Raw genomic sequence first — 24,548 nt, forward strand, 5'->3', positions numbered from 1 at the left:
TATGTCCGTGAGGCTCAGGATTTCTTCCTCTTTTGGAAATTCTCGTTTAACCTTTATCTGGAATCTTGGAAGGGCAAGGACTGGGGGAAAGTGGGCTCCAAGGGCCCTCTGGTGCCTCCCTCGGCCACCAGGAGGCACCTCGAATCCAGGCCAGCGCCACTGAGGCTGGCGGCGCCCCGGCGGGCCAGGGACTCCCGTAAACCTGCTCCCTTTGTCCCTCTGACGCCAGCCCTTGTGAGGAGGACCCCAGGGGCGAGGAAAAGGCATTCAGGCGCAACAGGTATGAGGTCTGGAATGTCAACCCACGTGTTCCCCTTTCCCCCAACCCCGCAGCCTCCCCAAACCGCCTCTGCCAGCGGCCTGCCTTTTCCTTCTCTGCTAACCCTGACCTGCCCACGAAGCCCCCCATTGGTGCTGAAGCCAAGAGCCCCAGACTCTGGGAAATACCTCCACCTTGAGTTCAGGGTCAGTTTCTGCCACTTCGTGGCTGTGTGACCTTGAGCAAGTCCTGTCACTTCACTGAGCCTCAGTTTCCCCATCTGCTAAATGGGGATCTTAACACCCCTGCCTCAGGAGAATTCTGGAGCCTGAGGGCTGTGAGAGTTGCCTTTGTCCAAAGATTGGAGCCCGAGACTAGCCACTCAGCCGGTCCTCTCTTGCCCGCCACCCTGGCCCTCTCCCCAGGGCCAGAGCAGTCACTAAAGTGTGGCTTTTCAGATACAATTATTCCTTCCCAAGCCTCTCCTGTCTTGCTTCCATCATCCCCCTCCGCCTGAGTGCCCGTTTTTCCTGGCGGGGCCCTGACATTCAGCCCATGAACCTGTGTTCCAAAAGGGAAGAAAAGAAATGTAAGAAGTAAATCTTGCCAGTTGGACAGGCCAGAGGGGCTGCATCAGAACCAGGAAATGAAACTGCTCCGCCTGGTTTCCTGCCTGAGTCAACAAGGGCATGGGTTTGTGCAGGGGGCTGGCAGAAGGGAGGGACCCTGGAAAAATTGGGGTGGGGTGGCCACAGAGCTGGGGGCCCTTATCCCCCTTCGTCTGAGCCGCCGGGGCCACCCTATTTCCCACGGGTCTCAAATACATGTGGGTTTGGGGTCAGGAGCTGTGGATGCCTAGACAATGAGCTCACAGCGGCCTGGCGGGATAAACGTGGCTTCCATTTCTCTGAAGCCCAAGTTCGCCGGCTGCATGGAGAAGGGAGGACATGTGAATGTCTGGAACCTGGCTCCCAACCTCTCCTAAAAGCATTGCTGGGAGGAGAGCAGGCCAAGAGATTCCCAGGGGCCTTTCGGACCTCATATATTCTCCTGGGATCACTGCGTGGCCTGGGGTAACTTTCTGACCTTCTCTGGGTCTCATTCCTCTGCAAAATCAGGGAAATGGAATAGAATGTTGGTGTTTTCCCAAACTCTGTGCATTTGATCCCCAGCAATGTGACAGAACCACCCGCAGGGCTTGAAGGCGGGGCCCTGTCCTTTCCCTGCTGGGGACCTTGAGCAAGTTCACCTGGCCTTTCTGTGCCTGATGGGGATGGTGACAGTATTAATATCTAACGTCAGAGAATAAAATAACATCCTCACTCTGTGATACCCTAGTCTCCATTCCTCCCATGGTTAACCCACTAGAGCAGCCTGGGGTGACTTCTCTGATTCAACGTCTCGGGACACCCACTGAAGCATCCTCAGGGACCGGGACCTGGGCTTAGCTGACACAGCCACGTTCCAGTTGCTGAAGAGGATCACGGGTAAGGGTGGCTCTGGGGTCCTGTTGGCAAGGGGAGCACCTGAAACGTGGGCTTCACTGAAGTCCCTCCTCATCCTCCCCACGTCTCCCTACAGTCCAGTTATCCTTCCCCATCGGTCCGTCTTTGCCTCGACTTTTCTGGCAGTAAGTCTAGGGCATCCCAGACTGGGTAACTTCGGGCAAGCACTTCCCGCTCCAAGCCTCAGTTTCCTCGTCTGAGAAATGGAGGCAACGAGCCCCACTTGGCAGCACTGTTGGAAGGCTTAAACGTGATTATATGCTAGGGGCACCGGGGTGGCTCAGTCGGTTAAGCATCCAACTCCTGATTTCGGCTCAGGTCATGATCTCACAGTTAGTGAGTTCGAGCCCCACCTCAGACTCCATGCTGACCGTGTGGAGCCTGCTTGGGATTCTCTCTCTCTCTGCTCCTCCCCAGCTTGTGCTTTCTCTGTCTCTCTCTCAAAATAAATAAACTTAAAAAAAAGTGATAATATGCCAGAACAGCAAGAGCACATTATTATCCACGTTGTTCCTGCTGCTGCTATTATGGCAGGTTGTGGTGTCTCAAGTTAACCATGCATGTCGCCTGTGTCACTTTAAATGTCCTGATACCAAATAAAATATAAAAAAATAAAAGGAAGCAGGTGGAATTAATTTGAATCATGTATTTTATTTAACCCAAACTTACCTAAAATATTACCATTTCAACACATCAGTATAAAGAATTCTTGGGGCGCCTGGGTGGCTCAGTTGGCTAAGCGTCCGACTTCGGCTCAGGCCATGATCTCGCGGTCCCTGAGTTCGAGCCCCGTGTCGGGCTCTGTGCTGACAGCTCAGAGCCTGGAGCCTGTTTCAGATTCTGTGTCTCCCTCTCTCTCTGACCCTCCCCCGTTCATGCTCTGTCTCTCCCTGTATCAAAAATAAATAAACGTTAAAAAAATTTTTTTAAAATAAATAATTCTTAGTGAAATATTTTGCCTTTTTTTCCCTAAGTCCTTTTTTTTTTTTATAAGCAACTTTTTTTTTAACGTTTATTTATTTTTAAGAGAGGGAGAGAAGGGGATAGAGCATGAGCAGAGGGGGGAGGCACAGAATCTGAAGCAGGGACAGCTCAGAGCCAGACATGGGGCTCGAACTCACAAGCTGTGAGATCACGCTTAACCGACTGAGCCACCCAGGTGGCCCTCCTACTAAGTCCTTGAAATCCATCTTGTTACATTTACAGCACACCTCAATTCCGCCCGGCCCCATTTCAAGGGCTCAAAGGTCACTTGTGGCCAGTGGTGACCCTACGGGACAGCACAGGTCGGAGGGAGTTTACTGAATGGTGGGTTGGGCACTGGCCAGAAAGTGCAGCTGGAAATTCCTGGAAGGAAAAAGCCAGTTTCCATATGGGGTGGGGAGACTGGGGACAGCAATCGGGCCATTTAAGGGCCAGCTTCGGTGTTTCCTGCTTTGTAGACATTTCAGCGGAACGGGAACAGAGTTTGAGTTGGCTCGGTCGGTAAGTTACGGGTTGACTGCTGTATGCCGGCTGCTGTTCGGGTGCTTGCGGTGTAGCAGTGCACCAATTACACAAACGACCGCCCCCGGGGGTCTCGGTGGAGAGGAAAGAGTCAGAAACTAAACAGCTGCTAAAACACATGCAGAAATGTAATGATAATGGCGAAAAGCGTGCCGAAGGGGAAACGTCGGGTTTTCTAAGGACAGGGGAAAGGAAGGATGGCGTGGGCCGTGGGGGCGGGGCCGGCGATCAAGACCAAGGGCGGCTTCCGGGCGAGAGACGGTGTCCAGGACAAAATGGGTCGGAAAAACAATTAGAGGTGATCGGATTCGACAAGTATTAGTTAAATCTTACGAAATTGCCATTTTAGTCGGTCAAAACCGGTCGAAAATCAGCAACTGCCTATGACGACGTAATGTTCAGGGCATAGAATGGATTAGGGGTTCCTCTCTTAGGGCTTGAGTTGAGCTCTATTTCTAGGGAGGAGGTCTGCAGCCCCCATGAGCTCTACAAGGAGACTGTGATCCTCCCCGCCCCCCGCCCGCCCCGCCATCCCCCAGAACATCAAAACTTGACTCCGCGCCCAGAGACGCTGAGAGAGTTTCTCGCATCACACAGCCCAGAGGGAGGAGGGGCCGAGCTGCTGCCCTGGAATCCCGCCGCTCAGTCTCGCTCCCTGGCCGAGCCTTGTGGATTGTCCCCTTGCGGAGCCCGGAAGCGACCCTCAGTAAACAAAGCCGTGTGTGGGCGCAGCCCCAGCTGCCCGGGGCGCGCTGTCCAGCCGGAGGGGGGCGGGAGAGGAATGTTGTGAATGAACCCAGGACCCGCCCCGAAACTTCGCGTACGGCCTGCGCCGCGGGGGTCCTCCTACTGTGATTGGCCGCAGGTGCCCCATGATTGACAGCGCAGCCCGATGAGCTCTCTGATTGGGTTTCCTCCAAAAGACAGGCAGCACATACAACGAATGAACAGCGAGAATTTAGGGACGAGTCTGGAGGTGCAGCCAATGGTGGAGGAGGGCCTCGGAGGCCGAGGGGGGGGCCAATGGGGACGGGCGGCGGGGGCGGGACGACGGCGGAGGATAAAGCGGCGACTGAGGCAGCTTCATTGTTGTGAAGAGTCTTAAAGGGGCCGCATCACCCGGCCGGCCCGGCGCGGGGCGGGGGTGGGTGCGGCTGGGGTCCCGGGGCGGCCGAGCGCGGAAGACGAACTGGAAGGCGGGTAGGGGGCGCGGGATCCGGCGAAGCAAAGCGGGCATCGGACCGACCCCCCAACAGGCCCCGCCCCGGCCCCGGTCCGGCCGATGGACCCCCCTGCGGCCAAGCGGAGCCGGGGCTGCCCCGTGGGACCTGAGGAGCGCGATGCCGGGGCCGGGGCCGGGGCCGGGGCCGTGCGCGGCCGGGGCCGGCCCGAGGCGCTGCTGGACCTCAGCGCCAAGCGAGTAGCCGAGAGCTGGGCCTTCGAGCAGGTGACGGGGGCGGGGGGGGGGGGGTGGAGGGGGGAAGGGACGCACCCCCAGCCCCTTCTCCGACTTGCCTTCTCCTCCCCTTGCCCAACCCCCAGTCTCGGACCTGCCCCCACCTGAGACACTCCCAGAGAGAGATCCCCTTCAGGATCCTTAAGTCCGCCCCGAAACACCCCCTCATCCTCCCATTTCACTTCTTCAAGCCCTGTGACCCGCCCCCATTCCTTTTGCCATCCCTGCCGTCCAGCCCACAAGAACAGAGATGCCCTCAGCGCCCTAGATCCCAGCTCAGGACACTTCCTTCTCCTTCTCCTCCTGCCCCGTAGTCCCTCTCCTCCCACCTCATCCTCGGCACCCCATTCAATCCTCACTCCTCTTTCCGACTCCTGTAAGCCGCCCCCACTTGGACACCCCAGATCGCTGCCCCACACCCCCAGTAGAACCCCTCCCCCCCATTTCTACAGATCCCAGCCTCAAGATACTCCTTTCTGTCTCTGATCCGTGCCTCCAGAACCCACCTGTCTCCTGGGGAACCCCCCTCCTCCTCCAGCTCCTTCCCTGGGGTCCTGCCCCCCTCCCTCTGAGACCACCTCCCACCTGGGGCTTCCCAACCCCTCCAGGGGGAGGGTACCCTCCCACATCCCCCTATTTCCCCAGCGCTCGCCCTCCCTCTGCCCCCGCCCCTACTCCCCACCCCCCAGCCATCCCAGTCCCTCCAGGGGATCAGCAGCAGGGCGAGGCCTGGGTCACAGTACCTGGACGGGTGCACTGGAACCCTACCTCTGTAGTTTCTGAGGGCTCTGCCATGATGCCCCCGGGCTGGTGAGGTTAGAGTCCCCTTTTCCAGCCTCAGAGTGGGCCTCTGGAGAGTGGAGATGTGGCCTGGATCTGACCAAGCCTTCTGCAGCCCCCATAGGTTCTGTCCTCTGTCTGGCTTTGAGGGGTGTTCTTGGCTCCCTGGCCTCTCCGGAGTTAGGAAGTCTGCAGGACTGATGAGTCTGGGCCGCCAAGTGGGGATGGGGCAGGCTCTGATTCACGGCCTGGAAAAATCCCTCCTTAGTCATCTGCCAAACCATCCCCAAGGCCTCAGCCAGTCACTGGCCCACCCACTTCCCCCAGAAACCCAGGACTGGGGGCTCTGGGAGGTTGCCACCCCTCACAATCCTAAACCATCTCTGGGTCTCCCACGTACCTGCCCTGGTCAGGCCTGGTGCTAGGAAAGCTCTCGCTCATGGAGTCCTCTGCAGCCCTCTGGGATTTGTCGTTCTCCCTCCCACTTTGAGGAAACTGGAGCACAGAGAGGTTGAGAAACGTGCCCAAGGTCACAAAGCCCGTGAGTTAGCAAGCCCGGATTGGAACGCAGGCTCAGTCGGCTTGGTTCACTGCCCAGAGCCCACGGGGTGACGAGGACACCCCTCCCTTCCTGTGGGCCGTTGGAAACCGAGAACAGAGCCTGTCTTGGTAGCTGGAGCTTGCCAGCTGGGAGACTGAACAAGTGAATTCACCCCACTTCTGAGCCTCAGAGTCTCCAGGCTGATAACTAGTATCACTGAGATGTTGCTATGGAAATTATGGGAAATCACATACATAAAGCATTTAGCACAGTGTAGGCTGAGAAAATGGAGACCTGATCACTATTCTCATTGCTTTTGTCTCCCTTTCTCTTGCCCCTTCGAAGCCTTGGAGGTGGGTCTATGTTACAGCAGGACCCCCGGACCTGGTATCCGGGAAGGAGGTCGCAGAAAGTTCTGGAACACTAAGTACAGGCCAGGAGTTATTGTAAACGTATTTACATGTGTAAATGAATATTTAATCCTCGTGATACTCAGGAGGGCAGTGCTGTTAACATCCCCCCATCACGTTTGAAAAAACAAGCACAGAGAGGCACAGTGACTTGCCCAAAGTCATACTCCTGAGCGGCAAAAGCCAGGGTTCGAGCCGGGGTTTCTAACCCACCGGCCCTTCCCGCAGGTTGAGGAGCGGTTCTCCCGGGTGCCAGAGCCGGTCCAGAAGCGCATTGTGTTCTGGTCGTTCCCACGCAGCGAGCGGGAGATATGTATGTACTCGTCGCTGGGCTACCAGCCCCCAGAGGGCGAGCATGATGCCCGGGTGCCCTTCACCCGCGGGCTGCACCTGCTGCAGAGCGGGGCCGTAGACCGAGTGCTGCAAGTGGGTGAGTGCTGGCCCCCACCCCTGCCGGGGAGGCCAGGAGGTCCAGAGCAGGCGCGGAGGAGGAGGAGGAGGAGGGAGTGGAGGGAGGCCTGGGCCAGGGCGAGGGGAGGTTCCAGATGTCTGGCTTCCATGCCCAGGAAGGATTATGCAAGAAATTGTGAGCTAAGGATCAGAGATCTGCCTGGACCTCAGGCAGCGGGCTTAGATGCGGCTGGGAGGAAGGATGGTGAACTAGAAAGCAGGGGAAGGAAGGTCCCAGAACTTAGGCAGCCAGGACCAGCTGAGGGCTGAGGGCTGAGGCTATTTCTAGATCCTAGGTGGAGGGCCACTATGGGGATTGGGGTAGAGGTGGAGACAGAGTGATGAAAAGCCCTAGACCTCAGGCTTTGAGTCCACTTGGGGGTGGGTACGGGATTCTGAGCTAAAGGCAAAGGTGGCCCTGGAGTCCTCAGCCAGGACGTTCCTGAGGCAGGCGTCAAGGAGCAATTGTAAACAAGAAGGAGGGTAAGTTTCAGACCTCAGGCAGAGGGACCTGGTGATGCTTTAGGGCCAAGGTTTAGAGCCAAAGGTGAGAATGATCCTAGACCTCAGGACACAGGGGCTAGGTGAGGGCTGGAGGCAAAGATCTAGAGCCAGAGGTGAGAAGGAGTCTTGGACCTCAGGCAGAGGGACTCGGGGGAGCTCTCATCAGAGGTCTGGCGGTCTCAGACCTAAGGCAACGAGGCTTAGGTGGGGGCCTAGAGTAGAAGCTTGAGATCAGCTGTGAGGGGTGGTCTTAGGCCTCAGGCAGTGGGGTCCAGGTGAGGGTAGGGGGCAGAGGTTTAGAAGTAGAGGTGAAAGAGCATTCTAGACCCCAGGCAGCGGGGCTCAGGAGCGGACAAGTAGAGGTCGAGCCCGAAAGGGGGTAAGCCCTGGAAAGCTACACCTCTCATGTGGGAGCGCCGCTTCTCCTAACTGGAGGCAGGGGCTTGGCCAAGACGGTCCTCCCTGAACCCGGGCAGCCTGGAGGCCCCCTTGCCTGGACATGGCCCAGCCCACCCCAGGCTCGGCCATCTTCAGCCGGTATGAGGAAGCCACTGTTTCTGTGCCACTGTCTCTCTGCGTGACGCAGCCAGGGCCGGCTGGGGCCTGAGCTGCCCAACCAGTTGGATAAGCCTGGCATCTGGGCTCCCCAGGGGCCAGGGAGGGGTAGGGGGTGATGGGATGACCTGGCCCCTCGCCTGCCACATCGGCCCCTCACCCCCAAGTGTCATAGGCCTCTGTCATCTTCCCAGGAAGTTACAGGGCCCCCGGAGCCCAGGCTGTATCCACGGTAACCCAAGGGCGGAGAAAACCACCTTCAACGTCATCATTATAAATTCTTCAGAATTAGAACAGGAGCCAGCATTTATTTAGGACTTACTATATACCTACAGTGAGTGTTCTAAACATTTACCAAGCACTAGCTCGTTTCATCCTCATCACAAAGGCATGAGGAAGATGTCACTATTCACTCCCATTTGACAGATGAGGAAGCGAGGCACAGAGAGGTTAAGTGGCTTGCTCTAGGTTCCTCCGCGGGGATTTGCATCCGGGTCTTGCCTTGCACCATGGACAGCACCCCCGTCTCCCGGGTGACACAGCGGGCGGCTGGTTTGGCTTTGGTCTTAGGGTTCCATCTGAGCGGAAACATCCGGGAGCCCGGGGGCCCCGGAGAGCCCGAGCGCCTCTACCACGTCTCCATCAGCTTTGACCGCTGCAAGATCACATCTGTGAGCTGCGGCTGCGACAACCGGGACCTCTTCTACTGCGCCCACGTGGTGGCCCTGTCGCTCTACCGAATTCGGCACGCCCGCCAGGTGGAGCTGCGGCTGCCCATCTCTGAGACGCTGTCCCAGATGAACCGAGACCAGCTGCAGAAGTTCGTGCAGTACCTCATCAGCGCCCACCACACTGAGGTGCTGCCCACTGCCCAGCGCCTGGCTGATGAGATCCTCCTGCTGGGCTCCGAGATCAACCTGGTGCACGGTGAGGGCACCCGGGGGCCTGATGGGGCGGCGCGCCCTCAGTTGCAGCCACCTCGGTGGCCTCGAGGCAGGCATTTGCCATGGAATCCTTAGGTCCCCCGGATCCTTGAGTCGGGGTGGGGAGCCACGGCCTGAAGTCAAGGTCACACACCCAGTTAAGTGCAGATCCTGGATCTGACCCCGGGCAGATGAGTGAATGGTTGGAAATCAGCCAACCGGGAGATTCAGCCCCCGGGTGGGGGTGCGCCAAGATCACAGGAGCAGGCCTGCGTGTGGGTAGGTGGAGGGCATGAAGGGTATGTGGACGTGGGTGGGTGTCGGGTGGGAGACAGACCAGGAGGCGTTGTGAGCTCCGGGAGGGTTTGGAGCTACAGGGGACTGGGAGAGGGTGGCGTAGGATGCACGGTAGGGAGATGGATGGGCCATTGGGAATGGTGGGGTGTTGGGTGAGCGAATGATCATGTAGGATGGTGGGTGAATGGGGAGTGGGTGGTATTGACCGCATCGGTGAGGGGGGATGGGCTTTGATTAGGATCAAGGTAGACCGAGGGGGGTGGACAGATGGGAGTTGGTGGAAGATTGGAAACCCCGGCCTCACTTTTCCTCCGTCCCCGCAGGTGCCCCAGACCCCACAGCGGGCGCAGGCATCGAGGATGCCAACTGCTGGCACCTGGACGAGGAGCAGATCCAGGAGCAGGTGAAGCAGCTGCTATCCAACGGCGGCTACTACGGTGCCAGCCAGCAGCTGCGCTCCATGTTCTGCAAGGTGCTGCGCAGGCGCGCGGCGGGGCCGGGGCCGGGGCCGGGCCGGGGCCTGGGAGGTGCCGGCGCCCCGCCCCCTCCTCACCACTCCGCCCCGCCCCCATCCCGGCACAGGTGCGGGAGATGCTGCGCATGCGGGACTCCAACGGGGCGCGCATGCTGATCCTCATGACTGAGCAGTTCCTGCAGGACCCGCGCCTGGCCCTGTGGCGGCAGCAGGGCGCTGGCATGACCGACAAGTGCCGGCAGCTGTGGGACGAGCTGGGTAAGGCCTGTTCCGAGGCGGCGCACTGGACCCGGGGCTCCCGCTCCCGCGGCGGCCCTGGCAGCCAGGTCTTGCCCACCCTGACATTAGGGTCTGGCCCCTGAATCCTTTCTCTGCTCATTTGCCCCTCTGATGTAAGAGGCACTGTACCGGGTGCTGGGGCTGCAGCAGAAAACAAAGGTTAAATACCTGCCCTCTTGGAGCTGACACTAAACGCTATAAAATCCTATCAAATACTACCAACCCCTCTGACCACACCTTTTCCATAAGGGCGACTGTCTGTGGCTTTGGCTTTGCGGGGCACTGGTCTCTGTCACAGCTTCAGGGTTTTTTTTGTTTTTTGGTTTTTTTCCCAACGTTTTTTTATTTATTTTTGGGACAGAGAGAGACAGAGCATGAACGGGGGAGGGGCAGGGAGAGAGGGAGACACAGAATCGGAAGCAGGCTCCAGGCTCCGAGCCATCAGCCCAGAGCCCGACGCGGGGCTCGAACTCACGGACCGCGAGATCGTGACCTGGCTGAAGTCGGACGCTTAACCGACTGCGCCACCCAGGCGCCCCCACAGCTTCAGTTTTGACCGTTGTCGTGGAAAAGTAGCCCTTGACATATAACCAGATGGGCGTGGCAACGTCCCAATACAGTTTTGTTTACAGCGGCTATTTATGTGAATTTCACGTAATTTTCACAGGTCCCAAAATCTTCTTCTGATTTATTTTTCCCTCACCATTTGAAAGCATAGAAGTCAGTCGTAGCTCGCGGGCCGTTCAGACCAGGTGGCAGGTTCGATTTTATCCACTGGCGGTAGTTTGCTGACCCCTGTAAACAGATGGTGATAAGTGCTATAGGGGGAAAAAAAAAAAAAAACCAGCAAGAGGAAGAGTCTGGGTTCCAGTCCTGACTTTCCAGCTGTGTGACCTTGAGCAACTGCTTTTACCTCTCTGGGCTGTAAGGTGAAAAGACTATCAGTTGCAACCTCAGAGGCTGGAGATGAGGGGTCAGCAGAGACCAGTGCCCGGCACGCACTAGGCACTCCACAGGTGTGTGCCCGTTCCTGTTGGCATGAACGCTGAGCCTGCCTCGTGCCCACACTGACCCCCCGCCCTCCCCCCCCAGGGGCCCTGTGGGTGTGTGTCGTCCTGAGCCCCCACTGCAGACCAGAGGAGCGAGTGAGCTGGCTGCAGCTGCTTGGCAAGTGGGACAAGCTGGACGTGTGCCCGCTGGAAGAGGGCAACTACTCTTTTGACGAGCCCAGCCTGCAGCCCACCATGACCCTCAGCCGAGGTAGGAGAGGGGTCCCTGCCATTCCCCCTGCAAAAAGCTGGCCTGGTGCCCAGTCTCCCCATCACGGTGCTCTGGGGGAGAGCAGAGGGGCCCCCAGCCCCTGCCAGCAGGAGGGAGGGAGGGAGTGCCCAGGCAGGGGCGGCAGGCAGCCTGAGTCACAGGAAGTGAAATGTTTAAGGCGCCTATAGTTCTGGGCTGCTCTCCTGGCCATGGAGGCAGGGGTGGGGGGACAGAGAGAAAAGGAAAAAGCTATTGAGAAGAGAGAGACAGGTAGAGTCAAGATGGAGGGACGGAGGAAGAGAGAGAGGAGAAAGTGAGGAATGGGGGTGGGAGTAGAGACGGAGAGAGAAAGAGGAATGGAGTCCAGGGAAGGGGCAGGACGGACAGAGAGACCAGTGGACAATTATTCCACCTCCATTGTCCATTGGCATGAAGGGCTGTAACAGCTCCTCCAACAGAGCCATCACTGAGCCCAGAGCCTAGTCCCCAGCTGGCACCCGGTCAGGGGAGCTGGCCTCAGCCCCGAGTGCTAGGCCCCCTTACCAGGCCATGTTGGGCGCCTCTCCCGCAGGCCCGGAGGAGGAGGAGGAAGAGGAGGTGGGGGCTAGAGGTTCCCGCCACACCGTCTTCGGCCGCGCCCTGCAGGCTGGGTCGCTGCACTGGAGCGACACTCACCTGCAGAGGATCCTGGCCAGCGACTCCTACGGCCCCAGCCTCACAGGCACCATGGGCGGTGAAAAGCCAACCTTTGACCCCCAGGGCCGCCCACTGTGGCTGGGTGAGCCCTTCCCCACCGCGTGCGCCCGTGTGGACACCCTGCGTGCCCATGGATACCCCCGTCAGGCCCTGCGGCTGGCAGGGGCCATAGTGAACTCACTCCGGCTGCAGCGACGGCATCAGCTTGAAAGCTACAAGCAGCAGAAAAAAGGTGGGTGCCACGACTGTCATACTACCCTGGGGCTCTAGACACAAATGCCGACTGCTGGGCACTGTGGCAACCCTGACATCTGTGGGTACCGCTCGGGGTCCCACCGGGAAAGCCAGATCAGCCGAAGGTGTCGGGAACCGAAAAGAATTTAATACAGGGGATTGAGGCCTCACAAAACTACTGGAGGGGCTGCAGCATTAAGAGTCAGGGATACCACTGCTTAGGTTCGAGAACCTGAACTCCCGAAGTACAGGGATTACTGCAAACTGCTGACATTGAGCTCAGCAGCCTGTGGCTGCACTGTGGGCTGCGTCCAGGAGGACACTCGGAACCTTCTGGCAAGCCCTTGTGTCTGTGCCCTGTACAGTCACACACCTGCTCATGGAGGCTGCAGAAGAGCCTCATCCTTTCCCAGCCTCTGCACCTCACGCAAAGGAGCCTGGGACTTGTAGTTTCTAAGCTTCCAGCTCCCGTGGAACAGGATGGGTGCACCAGCCACAAGTCTTTCAGGAACGTGGACCCAGTGTGCCCAGATTTTCAAGACAGGCCGGAAATCTGGATTGTATGATGTGCAAATTTACTGATTTTTTTTTTTTAACGTTTATTTGTTATTGAGAGACAGAGAGCGCGTGAGCAGGGGAGGGGCAGAGAGAGAGGGAGACACAGAATCCGAAGCAGCCTCCAGGCTCCGAGCTGTCAGCACAGAGCCCGACGCGGGTCCTGAACTCACAAACCGCAAGATTACGACCTGAGCCAAAGTCAATCGCTTAACGGACTGACCCACTCGGGCACCCGTGATTTTTTTTTTAAGTTTATTCATTTGGGGGATGAGACAGTGAGTGGCGGGGGCAGTGGGGAGGCAAAGAGAGAGAATCCGAAGCAGGTTCCACGCTGACCCTGGTGCAGGACTCAAACTCACCAACAGTGAGATCATGACCTGAGCCGAATTTGGATGCTTAACCAACTGAGCCACCCACGGGCTCCAATTTACTGAAATTTTTAAACATGGGCACCAAATTCAAATTCGTATTAGGGGGACCAAAAAAAGCCACAGTGTATGGGCCAAAAAAAGAACATGTTTGTGGACTGGCTATGGGGAGGCAGGAGGGCAACTTATCAGGAAATTGAACCCAGGGTATAACGGGAACCTGGGGGATCTGGGACCCCGGCAGAGTTCTGGCCTGGCCTAGAGGCACAGAGAAACCCCGCCCCGCCGCAGAACCACTGAGAGCTGTACATCTTAGGGATGTATTGTGGTTTTCCAGGGGAACAGGAGGGAGAAGAACAACATGGGCAGGATCCCAGAGGCAGGAGTGGGAGGAGATGGGAGAATGGGCTTTCGGATGGGGCAGGTGGCCACGTGGGGTCGGGACAGCTGGGTGAGATGGAAAATGATGGGAGGGATTAAGAAGAGGAGAATGGCACCAGTTAGGTGTTTCAGAAAGCACCCAGTTTCCATCCTGTGACCTGGCAGGCCTAGGTCTGGCTGTGCGACAGGAGGCCAAGGCTGTGGAGGTGAGGGCTGCTACAGAGCTCAGGGGGCAGAGAAGATGGCTGCGGGGTGGGTGGGCAGTGGGCAGGCTCTGGGAGGCCGGGCTAGGGGTTCAAGGGCAGAACCCCCCCCCCCACTAGGCTTGTGGAGGGGCAGGCACTGAGCCCCCCCATACTGCCTGCAGAGCTGCTGCAGAAAGGGAACACCTGCATCACCAACACGGAAGGCTGGGTGGGCCACCCCCTGGACCCTATTGGCTGCCTCTGCAGGGCGATCCTGGAGGCCTGTCGCCTGGAGGAGGAAACCCTCGCCCTTTACCCAGGTGCCTACACTGGGGCCCCTGGGAGAAAGAGGGGCATCCCCCCACCCTCCCCGGCCCAGCACCCCGAGAAAAGAAAGTGGGGCCGCACCCTTATCCTTGGCCACACCCCCTAACCGGTGCCAGCAGCCCGTAGACTCCGCTTCTCCTGACCGCGAGGCCACCATATAGACCTACGTGTCTGCTGGTAGGAAGTGTCTGGTTAGAGCTGGGAGCCGCTGGGTTCCCCCTAAACCTAAGCCCCCAGACCCCCCGCTTGAGGTGAAGAGCCGCTGGGGTCCCAGGAAGCGGGTCCTGAAACCTGAAACCCGTGTCCCACAGACTCGGGCCCCGAGAAGCGGAAGGTGGCCTACCAGCACGTGCCGGTGCCCGGGAGCCCTGGGGAGTCCTACCTGGCGCTGGCCCTCGAGGTGGCACTGCTGGGCCTGGGGCAGCAGCGGGCCCTGCCCGAGGGGTTGTACGCCCAAGACAAGGTGGTGCGCAGCGAGGAGCAGCTGTTGGCCCTGCTGGAGGAGGTGGAGCTGGACGAGCGGCTGGTGCAGGTGCTGCGCAGACAGGCCGGGCTGCTGCTGGAAGGTGAGGCCCCTCCCCCCCCCCCCCCCCCCGCCCGCTCCTGAAGGCGGGGTCCCTCCCCCCGCCTGCGGTGGTCGGTCGCTGCCGGATCTCGAGACCCGGCTCTCGGCCCTCGTAGTTTGCTCCCAGCTCGGCAGGCAGTGCCTGAAAGGTGAGATCCGGCCCTTGGCCCTGCTCCCGAGAAAGTTCCGGCAGCCAGTAGCCGCTGTGGCCTCTGAGGCGCTGCCCCTCTCCCACCTTGGAGTCGAGGAGCCCGGTCCCTGATGCCCAGCTGGACTTCAGTGGCTCTGCCCGGGGCCCTGCCTTCTGAGGCCCCCACCCGCCCCTGGAGCGGGTGCGGCCCCGTCTCGTATCTGAGACCTGCCTCCTACCAAGGGGGAGGCCGGGTCTCCTCTTCGGATTCTCCGGCGCTTTTCTGACTCGGCCCTGCACCCCCATCTCCGGGACCTCTTTAACCCCCAGCCCCTGCCCCTCTGTCCTGGGGCCAGCCTATCCCCTACTCTGAGCCTGGGGAGGGGCGGAGACGAGCCCTCACTTGGGGGCTGAGCTCAGCATGCCCCTGCAGCGGGTCCCTTCAGTGGCTTCGGAGAGGTGCTCTTCCGGGAGAGCGTGCCCATGCACACCTGTGCCCGCTACCTGTTCACCGCGCTGCTGCCCCACGACCCTGACCTGGCCTACCGCCTCGCGCTGCGAGCCATGAGGTGAGAAGGGGCGGCTGGGGACTGGCCCAGGGGACCGGGCCGGACTGGAGGGTGAGAGGCGCCCTTGGAGCCCCGTCCTCCCGCCTGAACTCGCAGCCTGCTTAATTCAGTCTCCCTCACGCTGGCAGCCCGGTTGCCCTGTGCTTTTGATTATTAAATATGCATGGGTGTTATGATCTTGAATTTGAGAGATACCCACACGGCACAGAATTCAGAGTCCTTTTCTAGACATTTTTGTCCCAACCTACCCAAATCTCTTCCGAGGCAAGCCGTGTCACTACTTTCTGCTTATCTAACCCACAAGAATCAAGATTTCGGCAAACCCATGGTCTTCCGTTTACACCCATGATGCATCCTGTATCTCTTTCTTGCACCTGCACTTTTTTTTTTTCTTTTAGAGAAAAAGTGCCTGCAGGGGAGGGCAGAGGGAGGGTGAGGTAGAGAGAGAGGGGGCGAGGGGAATCTCAGGCAGGCTGCACGCTCAGCCTGACGTGGGGCTTGATCTCATGACCTGAGCCAAAATCCAGAGTTGGACACAACTGACTGAGCCACCTGGCAGCCCCAGCGGAATTTTTAGAGGCCCTCTGTGTCCTAAGCCATGCCCAACAAATAAAGTGCCTTCTGTCCCCAGTCTCAGACGATCCCGTTTAGGGTGCATCTTTCCAGAATATTTGGAAAGAATCATCTCTGAAGAGCTGTGGATATCTAAGCAGGACCCAGCAAATTAACAGCCCATGGGCCAGATTCGGCCTGCCACCTGTTACCGTACAACCCAGGAGACGAGAATGGTTTTTACATTTTTAAGTGTTTGAAAATAAAAGAATATTCTGTGACCCATGGAAAGTATACGAAACTCAAGTTTCAGTGTCCAGCAGTAAAGTTTTATTGGCACGCAGCCACGCCCATTCATTTACGTATCGTCTGTGGCTAATTTACGTGGCAGTAGCAGAGTCGTTGGGACTGGGACCGAATGGCCTGCACAGCCAAAAATACCGGCTGTCCAGACTCGTGCAAAGAAACGGTGCCGGTCCCTGGTCCAAATCCATGGCTCACAGCACCTCGTGTAATCTTAACAACCTAGAGAAATAAGTATGTTGACCCCCATTTTTTTATTTTTATTTTTATTTTTTTATTTTTTTATTTTTTTCAACTTTTATTTATTTTTGGGACAGAGAGAGACAGAGCATGAACGGGCGAGGGGCAGAGAGAGAGGGAGACACAGAACCGGAAACAGGCTCCAGGCTCTGAGCCATCAGCCCAGAGCCTGACGCGGGGCTCGAACCCACGGACCGCGAGATCGTGACCTGGCTGAAGTCGGACGCTTAACCGACTGCGCCACCCAGGCGCCCCTGTTGACCCCCATTTTACACGTAAACACACTTAAAGTGTGTCCAGAGTCACATGTTGAGGAAACTTCAGTAATATTTGAAACCAGAATAGTCTTGATTCCTCTTCCGTGCTGTTGATCCCATCGGACAACTTAGAAGGACTTTCTAAATATAAACCACATCTATAGAGAGTGAGCCGGTTAACAATATGCCGTAGTGGGCACGTAAAGTCCTCCCCCAAACATTTGTGTGCTCAGCATTGTTCTGGCTGCTGGATATGCAGCAGTGAGTAAAATAGTCACAAATGCCCGCCTTCATGGAGCTGAGGTTTTGGGGTGGGAGAGACAATCAAGAAATTAATAGGGGGGCCCGGGTGGCTCAGTCGATTTAAGCATCCGGTTCCTGATTTCAGCTCAGGTCATGATCTCCCCATTTGTGAGATCAGGCCCCGTGTCAGGCTCTGCCCTGACAGCATGAAGCCTGCTTGGAATTCTCTCTCTCTCAAAACAAATAAACTTTAAAATTAACAACAACAAAAAAGAAATTAATAGTAAACTATATTGTGTGTCAGATGTGACCTATAGCAAAGAAGCCCTGGGAGAAGTTGGGAGTGGGAAGTTCACACGGTGTGGGGGGGGGGGGGTCCACCGAAGAGCCCACTGAAAAATATTTGAGCAAAGACTTGAGGGAGGTGAGGAAGAAGCCGTAAGGATGTCTGGGGAAGAGTGTTCCAGGCAGAGGGAGCAGCATGTGCAAAGGCCCTGAGGTCGGACTGTGCTTCATTGTATTTGAGGGACATTGAGGGGAACAGTACCTGGAACAGAGTAGGGGTGACAGAAAGGCTAACAGGGGCCGCATCAGGACACAAATAACCTCACATTTTTATTGGCCCTGGCATATGAATAGAGTATCATTTATTTAATCAACTGTGAAGGGCATCAGCAGTACTTTGGTGAACATCTTGCGCTTCTCCCCGTCCCCTGCCCCAGGCTGCCTGTACTGGAGACCGCGTTTCCAGCCGGAGAACCTCACCCCAACCCGCTGGACTCCATCATGAGCAACCGCTTCCCCCGCTGGTTCATCCTTGGCCACCTGGAGACCCGCCAATGCGAGCTGGCCTCTGCCATGCTGACAGCTGCCAAGGGTGAGGACAGCGGCTGCCCCCTGTCCCTCTCTGCCTTCTCTTTCTTCCTTTCTGTCACGCCTCCCCTCTCCTTTTTACTCCTTCATCGGATTTCAGTTTTCCTTGAGCACTTCCTAGATGGCCCAGGCAGTGCCCCTGGCGCTAGGGACACACAACACAGTTCCGAATCCCGCGCCCTGTGATGTTACGTTCTAGTGGGGGCGGGCAGACCACGCGCAAGGTAAACAGTTATGTTACTCAGTAAGCAAGACAGTAAGAGGTGCCTAAAGCAGGTTAATGCTTAAGCCAAGAGGCCTGAGCTATGGCCGATATCTGCTCTCCGAGTCACCGGGAGCCTCCATGACAGAACCACAGACCAGGGTGCTCAAACAACAGACATTTATTTTCTCACGGCTCTGGGGGCTGGAAGTCCGAGATCAGGGTGCCAGCCTGGTCGGTTCCCAGTGAGGACTCTCTTCTTGGCTTGCAGACGGCCACCTTCCTGTTGTGTCTTCCCTTGGCAGAGAAAGAGCTCCAATTTCTTCCTCTTCTCAGGAGGACACTGATGCCCTCACAGTGCCCTACCCTCAGGACCCAGTGCCTGCGGAAGTCCCCACCCCCAGATACCATCATCCTGGGGATCCGGGCTTCACCATGAATCTGGGGAGGGTGCAGTCCAGGCCTGGAGAGCATTCCAGGCAGAGGGAATAGCCAGTTCAACGGCTCTGAGGCTAGATTGTGCCTGGTATGTTTGAGGAACAGAGGAGGCCCGTGTGGCCGCAAGTGGAGTGACAGAATTGTAGGATCGGGGCCCGTGATAACAGCAATAAAAGCTCACATTTCTATAGCTCTTGCCCTGTTAAAGCTTTTCAAGTGTCGGCTCCCCATCCCGTGAGGCAGGTACCATAGTGTTAGTTTAACCCATTTTACAGATGGGGCAGCCAAGGCACAGAAAGGTGGAGCGCCTTGCTCAGCATCACACAGCTAGTGAATGGCCAGGCAGGGATTGGGACCCTGGTGCTCGGGGTCCAGAATCAATGCCCTTGACAATTAGGGGTCCTTTTGTGGCTTTGTCCCGCCGGGTGAAGGAGTACCAAGAGCGGTCTGGATCTTTACGGAACCACTGCCGGGTGCTTCTCCCTCCTCACACGGGTGCACCGAGTGGGGAGGAAGCTGTGTGAACAGGTCAGGCGGCAGCAGGGTCTGGTGCCAGGTGTGCTGACCCTGCCCTCCTCCTTCCCTCACCCCAGGAGACCCCAAGTGGCTGCATGCGGTGCTGGGCTCCATCCAGCAGAACATCCACTCGCCTGCCCTGCTCTTCAAGCTGGCCCAGGACGCCTGCAAGACGGCCACCCCTGCCAGCGCGCCTCCGGACACCACGCTGCTGGGCATTGCGCTGGAACTGGGCCTGCAGGTGGGCGGGAGTCGGGGGAGGGGGGGTGGGGGGAAAGGCTGCCTGAGGCCCCGCCTGCGTGTGAGCGACACCTGGGGGCGGGGCCGCGAGGAGCCCTGTCTGGGAATGAGAGAAGGGTCACCAGCTGGGGTGGGCTTGTGAGCGAGGGACTCTGTGGCAGAGTCTGAAGGTGACAGTCCACTTCTGGAGGTGTGACTGAGGACAAGGATGCGGGTCCCGGGTCCCGCAGGTGAGCCGGTGGGCCACAAAAAGCAGCAGAGCCTAGGGTGCTGGGCTTGGGGTGGGGCCTGGGGCTGGTGTGCTCGCGGCTAGGGCCCCTGGGTGGGCGGGGCTGAAGCTGAGGGAGCAGAGCCAATAAGGAGCCTGCTTGGGGGCGGGGCTTGCTGGGAACCGGCCTGGAAGGAAAGGTCACCGCGGAGGGGGCGGGGCCCGGGGGAGGGTCCTGAAGGTGAGGAGCCACCTCTGAGTCTGAGGTCTTCGAGGCCGGGCCTGCGAGTTGGGGCCGTCCCCAGGGGCCGCCCGGGCAAGGGCTGTCCTGCTGGGGCAAGTCAGAGGCCAGCAGGGGTGCAGCTTGGAGGTGAGGAGTCAAAAGCAGGGTGTGGGACCCGGAGGGGGGCGGGGCCTCAGAGTGCTTGCGAAGTAAAATAGGAGGATAGGGAACAGTTGGGGGCAGGCTTGCAGGATGGGGTGGGACCTTCCCAGAACTGGCAAGCAGGGGGGCTGCAGAAGGCAGGATTAGCCCCGAACAGAACAGAACAACCTCCTGTGGGGGAGTGGAGGCATGGCAGGGGGTATTTGGGAGGTGAGAGCAGGGAGGGGTCCCTTAGAGATGTGACACACTGTTTAGGAGCCTTCAGAAGGCAGAGCCCCCAGACAGGACCTGGGGAGGGAGCCGGGGGGAGAGGCAAGCAGGGAAGGTGGGACTTGTGGGGCAGGTGCTTTGGGCCTCCAGGGGGAAATCTGACAGGAGCATGGAACTTTCTAGAGAGAAGGGGCAGGTTGGTTGGTTGTCTGGGGTGGGCTCCGTGGGGCCTCAGAATAACACCAACAATAACAGTCACAGTAATGGCTGGCGTTGGGCTGAGCGCTTTGAAGCAACCAGTACTGTGCAGGAGCTTTTTATTTTTTTAGTGTTTTTATTTCAATTTTTGAGAGAGGGAGACAGCATGAGCAGGGGTGGGGCAGAGAGAGGAGGAGATACAGGATCCGAAGCAGGCTCCAGGCTCCAAGCTCTCAGCACAGAGCCCCACGCGGGGCTTGAACCCACAAACTGCGGGATCATGACGTGAACTGAGGTTGGACGCTTCACCGACTGAGCCACCCAGGCGCCCCTTTAATCCCCATTTTATAGACGAGGAAACTAAGGCCCCAGGAGGCAAGGCCACGTGTCCAGATTGTGTGGCTCACTGACTCAGCCCTTAACTTCCGAGTCTCCTGGGCCCCTCAGGATCCCTGATCCCCTTCCCTGTCCCCTCCCACGCTGCAGGTGATGCGGATGACCCTGAACACCATGACCTGGAGGCGGAGGGAGATGGTGCGTTGGCTGGTCAGCTGTGCCACAGAGATTGGTGAGAGTCCCCCAGTGAACCTGCCGTCTGTCTCCCTATGGTGGCAGGCAGGCATGAGAGAGAGGCCGGGCCTTTTCCATGACTCCAGCCCGAGCTCAGGGCCAGGCTGGTGCGATGGGGGTTGTGGGGGGACAGAGCTGGACAGAGGCCCAGAAGCCGGCCAGGCTAAAGTGGCTTGGAGAAGGGACAGCGCCTCCAAAGCGTGCCCTCTCCCCACCCGGCCCCGCTGCTCCCCGCTCCTTTGGAAAGGTGGGGTGCGGCTTCCGTCAGGCTTGGGGTGGCGGCAGAGGGGTTGTGTCTTCAGCCCTGGGTGGTGGGGACGGCGCATCAGGGCAAACCCGTGCCCGCACCTGGGAGTCCCCGCCCTTCTTCCCGGCCAGCTTTGCCCTCTTGCCTCCCCCCAGGCCCCCAGGCCCTGATGAATATCATGCAGAACTGGTACTCCTTATTCACACCAGTGGAGGCTGCCACCATCGTGGCGGTGACAGGCACCACGCACGCCACGCTGTCGCGGCTGCAGCTGGATGCGCCCCGGCGGGAGGAGCTCTGGGCCTGTGCGCGCACCCTGGCCTTGCAGTGCGCCATGAAAGACCCGCAGAACTGTGCCCTGCCCGCCCTCACCCTGTGCGAGAAGAACCACGCGGCCTTCGAGGCGGCCTACCAGATCGTGCTGGACGCCGCGGCCGGCGGTCTGGGCCATGCCCACCTCTTCACCGTGGCCCGCTACATGGAGCACCGTGGCCTCCCACTGCGGGCGTACAAGCTGGCCACGCTGGCCCTGGCGCAGCTCAGCATCGCCTTCAACCAGGACAGCCACCCCGCCGTCAACGATGTGCTCTGGGCCTGCTCGCTCAGCCACTCGCTGGGCCGCCACGAGCTCTCTGCCATCGTCCCCCTCATCATCCGCAGCATCCACTGCGCCCCCATGCTCTCTGACATCCTGCGCCGCTGGACCCTCTCGGCACCTGGCCTGGGGCCCCTGGGGGCCCGTCGGGCCGCCAAACCGCTGGGCACTGACCGGGCGCCGCTCTGCCAGCTCCTGGACGCCGCGGTGGCGGCCTACATCGCCACCAGCCACTCGCGCCTCACGCACATCAGCCCGCGGCACTACGGTGACTTCATCGAGTTCCTAGGCCAGGCCCGTGAGACCTTCCTGTTGGCGCCTGACGGGCACCTGCAGTTCGCCCAGTTCTTGGAGAACCTCAAACAGACCTACAAGGGCAAGAAAAAGCTCATGCTGTTGGTGCGGGAGCGCTTCGGTTGAGGGGCTGCGGCCCGCTTCACCCCTGCCTCCGCGGCACCAGCGCCCCATCCAGGGCCTCGGCGCTGGAGGCCCACGTGGCGTTTCAGTATTAAGTCAGGGAAGGAGCCCGGCCGCAGCTAGGAGATCTTGCCTGCCATCCCCTGGAGGCCTGCTGGGGGGGCGGGGGGGGGGAGGCGGGGGGGTGACTTCCTGCCACACGCGTGCCTAGGAGTGTGCAAGTGAGTGCGAGATGTGAGGATCAGAAGCCATACCGCCACCCAGGGGCCCGGAAGGGGGTGTGTGCTTGGGCAGCCGGTATGACCCCGCCTTGGGCACCCCAAAAGCAATAGGCAAGCTCTCCCTCCCCAGACAGGCAGGCCTGGCTTGGACTGGGGGTGGGGGTGGGAGCTTCGAGGCAGGACATTCCAGAAAGTGGCTCTTAAAGCCAGCGTAGCAGACCGCCCCACACCCCACTCTGGGTGGCCAGGGGACTCCTGTTAGGGCATCTAAATCTCCTTTTGTACCCTCCCCTCACTGCCTCAGGGGCCCCGTTCTGCATCCCAGGGCCTCCTCCAGGCTGCTCAGCTGGGACCAATGGCTCATTCCCACTGAAGGATTTGAAGAGGCCTCAGGCCTCAGCCACATACCTCACCCCCTTCCGGCCAGGACTCCCATTCCCGAGGATGCCAAGGTCCCAGGGCAGGCTCAAGGGGTCACTACTGTCCCTCCCCCTACCTGCTAGTCACTGGATACAACTCAGGAACTGAGCCAGGCTCACACTGTCCTCCAAACCTGGTGTGTGTGTGGGGGGGGGGGGGAGACAAGCGCAGGAGAGCCAGGGACTCCCCGCCCCAGATCTGGAAAGGAGACAGGTTGGCATCCTGGCATTTCCGACTCTGGCTCTCTCTCTCTCTCCTGCTCTGTGTCCCTGCTCCTCCCCTCATCTTACTCTCTCCCTTTCCCTATTTCCCTTCATTTAGCCTTTCTATTTGTGTCTCAATCTCAGCTGCTGACTCTCTTGGGTCTCCCTTTCCCACCTTGGCCCAGGGAGGAAGAGGGAGAGTGTCCCAAACCAATCACCCCTTCTGTCTTTTCTCCTCTTGTAATTAAGGACAAAATCATGTCGTTTTGTAACTTTTTTTCTATTTATTGAACCGTATATTGTATTTCCTTTTTCCTTTTTTTTTTTTTAATAACACAAATTTTGAGACTGAGGTGTGTCCCCTACCCCCCTCCCCCGCCCCGAACCAGGACCACCTGATCCCTGGACAGAAAAACTCCAGCCTTGGCTGCTCCCGGCACAGCTTGGGCACAGCTTCAAGCGAGGCGTGGAATGGGAGTGCTTGCTGGTTTCGTCCGTTTGCAGTAGTGTAGATAATAGGGCTGAGAGCTGGGCAAGCCCCAAGAGGAGAGCTTTATACCTGTCACCTGTTACAACACGTGTCACAGTGGCCCTACGAGTCGGGAAGAATATCATTTCCGAGAATAGTGGGGTTCCAAAGCGGAAGGAAAGGCAGAGCCTGATCAGTACCATGGTGAAGCCACTGACCCTGCCCACCTCGGACACCATGGCCCTTGAACTGCTGGGAATGGCCACTAGGGGGTGCCCTGCCTCCAGACACCAATGTTGGAGGTACTTGTCTCCAAGTTGCTGAAAGCGGGGACCCTGACAGGTGCTGGGTGCACCTGGGTGGGGGAGACACACACAAGACAGGAATCCCGGGCCTCGACTCGTCCTTGGTGGGCGGGTTCTGGCGTCGGCGAGAAAAGCAGGTGGGTGTGGTCAGCGAGGGGCGCGGCCCGGGCGTGTCTGGATTCCTACGCCGCCGTGGAGGCTTCCAGTCCCCAAATGGAGTGAGCCGTCTGGGGGGCCGCAAAGAAGGCCTTCGGTTGCCTTCTTTCCCTAGTTCCCTGAGAAGCAGGGCGCCGCCCCCCCCCCCCGTCTTTAGGGTGTGGCGGATAGATGAACAAGTGTGTCTGGGTCACTGTCAGGGCCGGGGCAAGCGAGGACGGGCTTCGCGGCCAGGCGGGGTACAGAGCAGTGCTGGGTGGAGCTGACCGCCAGAGGGCGCCGAGACAGCGCGCGCGGTCGTGGGCGGGGCATCGGCAGCGCTGGGCACAGCGATTGGTTCGTGGCACTGTCCTCTGCCCGAGAGGGCCCATTGGAGACGGTCCCATCTGCCCCGCCTCCCCCGTTCCCGCAGGTATGTGCCGGCGTGTTCTTTTGCGCCGCCTAGAGGCGTGATTGAGGGTAGAGGGGCCAGGCTCGGCGCCGAGCATTTGCTTCACCCCTTACAGTCTCAGCTGCCTACAAATGCCGTCCTCGGACTTGGGGCTCCCTTCTTATGCCCCTCAGCTCTCAAAGTCATCCAAAAATGTCCCCCTTGGGCCCGGGGATTCCCTCGTAACCCACGCACACCTCAAGCACGAGTTCCCTGCCAGAATTCTCAGACACCAGCAGGTCAAGTCTAACCTGAGGCCTGAATTCTCCCTTATCTCTCCGCCACCCCCAAATATCACCAGCTCAAGACCCTCGGGCCCCAGCCATCTCTGAATGCCCAGCGTTTCCCTCGGGGTCACCCCCCACTGCCACCTGAGGTTGGGTTCAATAGGCCCTGAGCTTGGGGTGCTCCTCATTATGACCCCATCTAGATTCTTC

General features: G+C 58.8%; 1 protein-coding gene across 1 annotated transcript; it reads left to right on the plus strand.

Annotated features, from left to right (window-relative positions):
• The first annotated feature begins 4,303 nt into the window (after positions 1 to 4,303).
• Positions 4,304 to 23,055, plus strand: ZSWIM4 (zinc finger SWIM-type containing 4). Its single transcript, XM_043586765.1, has 14 exons — positions 4,304 to 4,717; positions 6,686 to 6,887; positions 8,537 to 8,893; positions 9,510 to 9,658; positions 9,769 to 9,919; positions 11,033 to 11,200; positions 11,772 to 12,128; positions 13,805 to 13,942; positions 14,261 to 14,515; positions 15,078 to 15,213; positions 17,531 to 17,685; positions 18,915 to 19,078; positions 20,565 to 20,646; positions 21,051 to 23,055. The coding sequence occupies exons 1-14, from the start codon at positions 4,553 to 4,555 to the stop codon at positions 21,908 to 21,910; spliced, it is 3,339 nt and encodes a 1,112-aa protein (XP_043442700.1). The 5' UTR covers positions 4,304 to 4,552; the 3' UTR covers positions 21,911 to 23,055.
• The last annotated feature ends 1,493 nt before the right edge of the window (positions 23,056 to 24,548 follow it).

Source organism: Prionailurus bengalensis, chromosome A2 (genome assembly GCF_016509475.1).
Source record: "Prionailurus bengalensis isolate Pbe53 chromosome A2, Fcat_Pben_1.1_paternal_pri, whole genome shotgun sequence".
NCBI lineage: Eukaryota > Metazoa > Chordata > Mammalia > Carnivora > Felidae > Prionailurus > Prionailurus bengalensis.

Bases quoted from the DNA above. Each gene is read 5' to 3' on its own strand.
- ZSWIM4 (XM_043586765.1), top strand. From the start codon at position 4,553: ATGGACCCCCCTGCGGCCAAGCGGAGCCGGGGCTGCCCCGTGGGACCT. The intron at 14,516-15,077 runs GTGAGGCCCCTC...ATGCCCCTGCAG, and splicing joins GGCCGGGCTGCTGCTGGAAG to CGGGTCCCTTCAGTGGCTTC. The intron at 19,079-20,564 runs GTGGGCGGGAGT...CCCACGCTGCAG, and splicing joins CGCTGGAACTGGGCCTGCAG to GTGATGCGGATGACCCTGAA.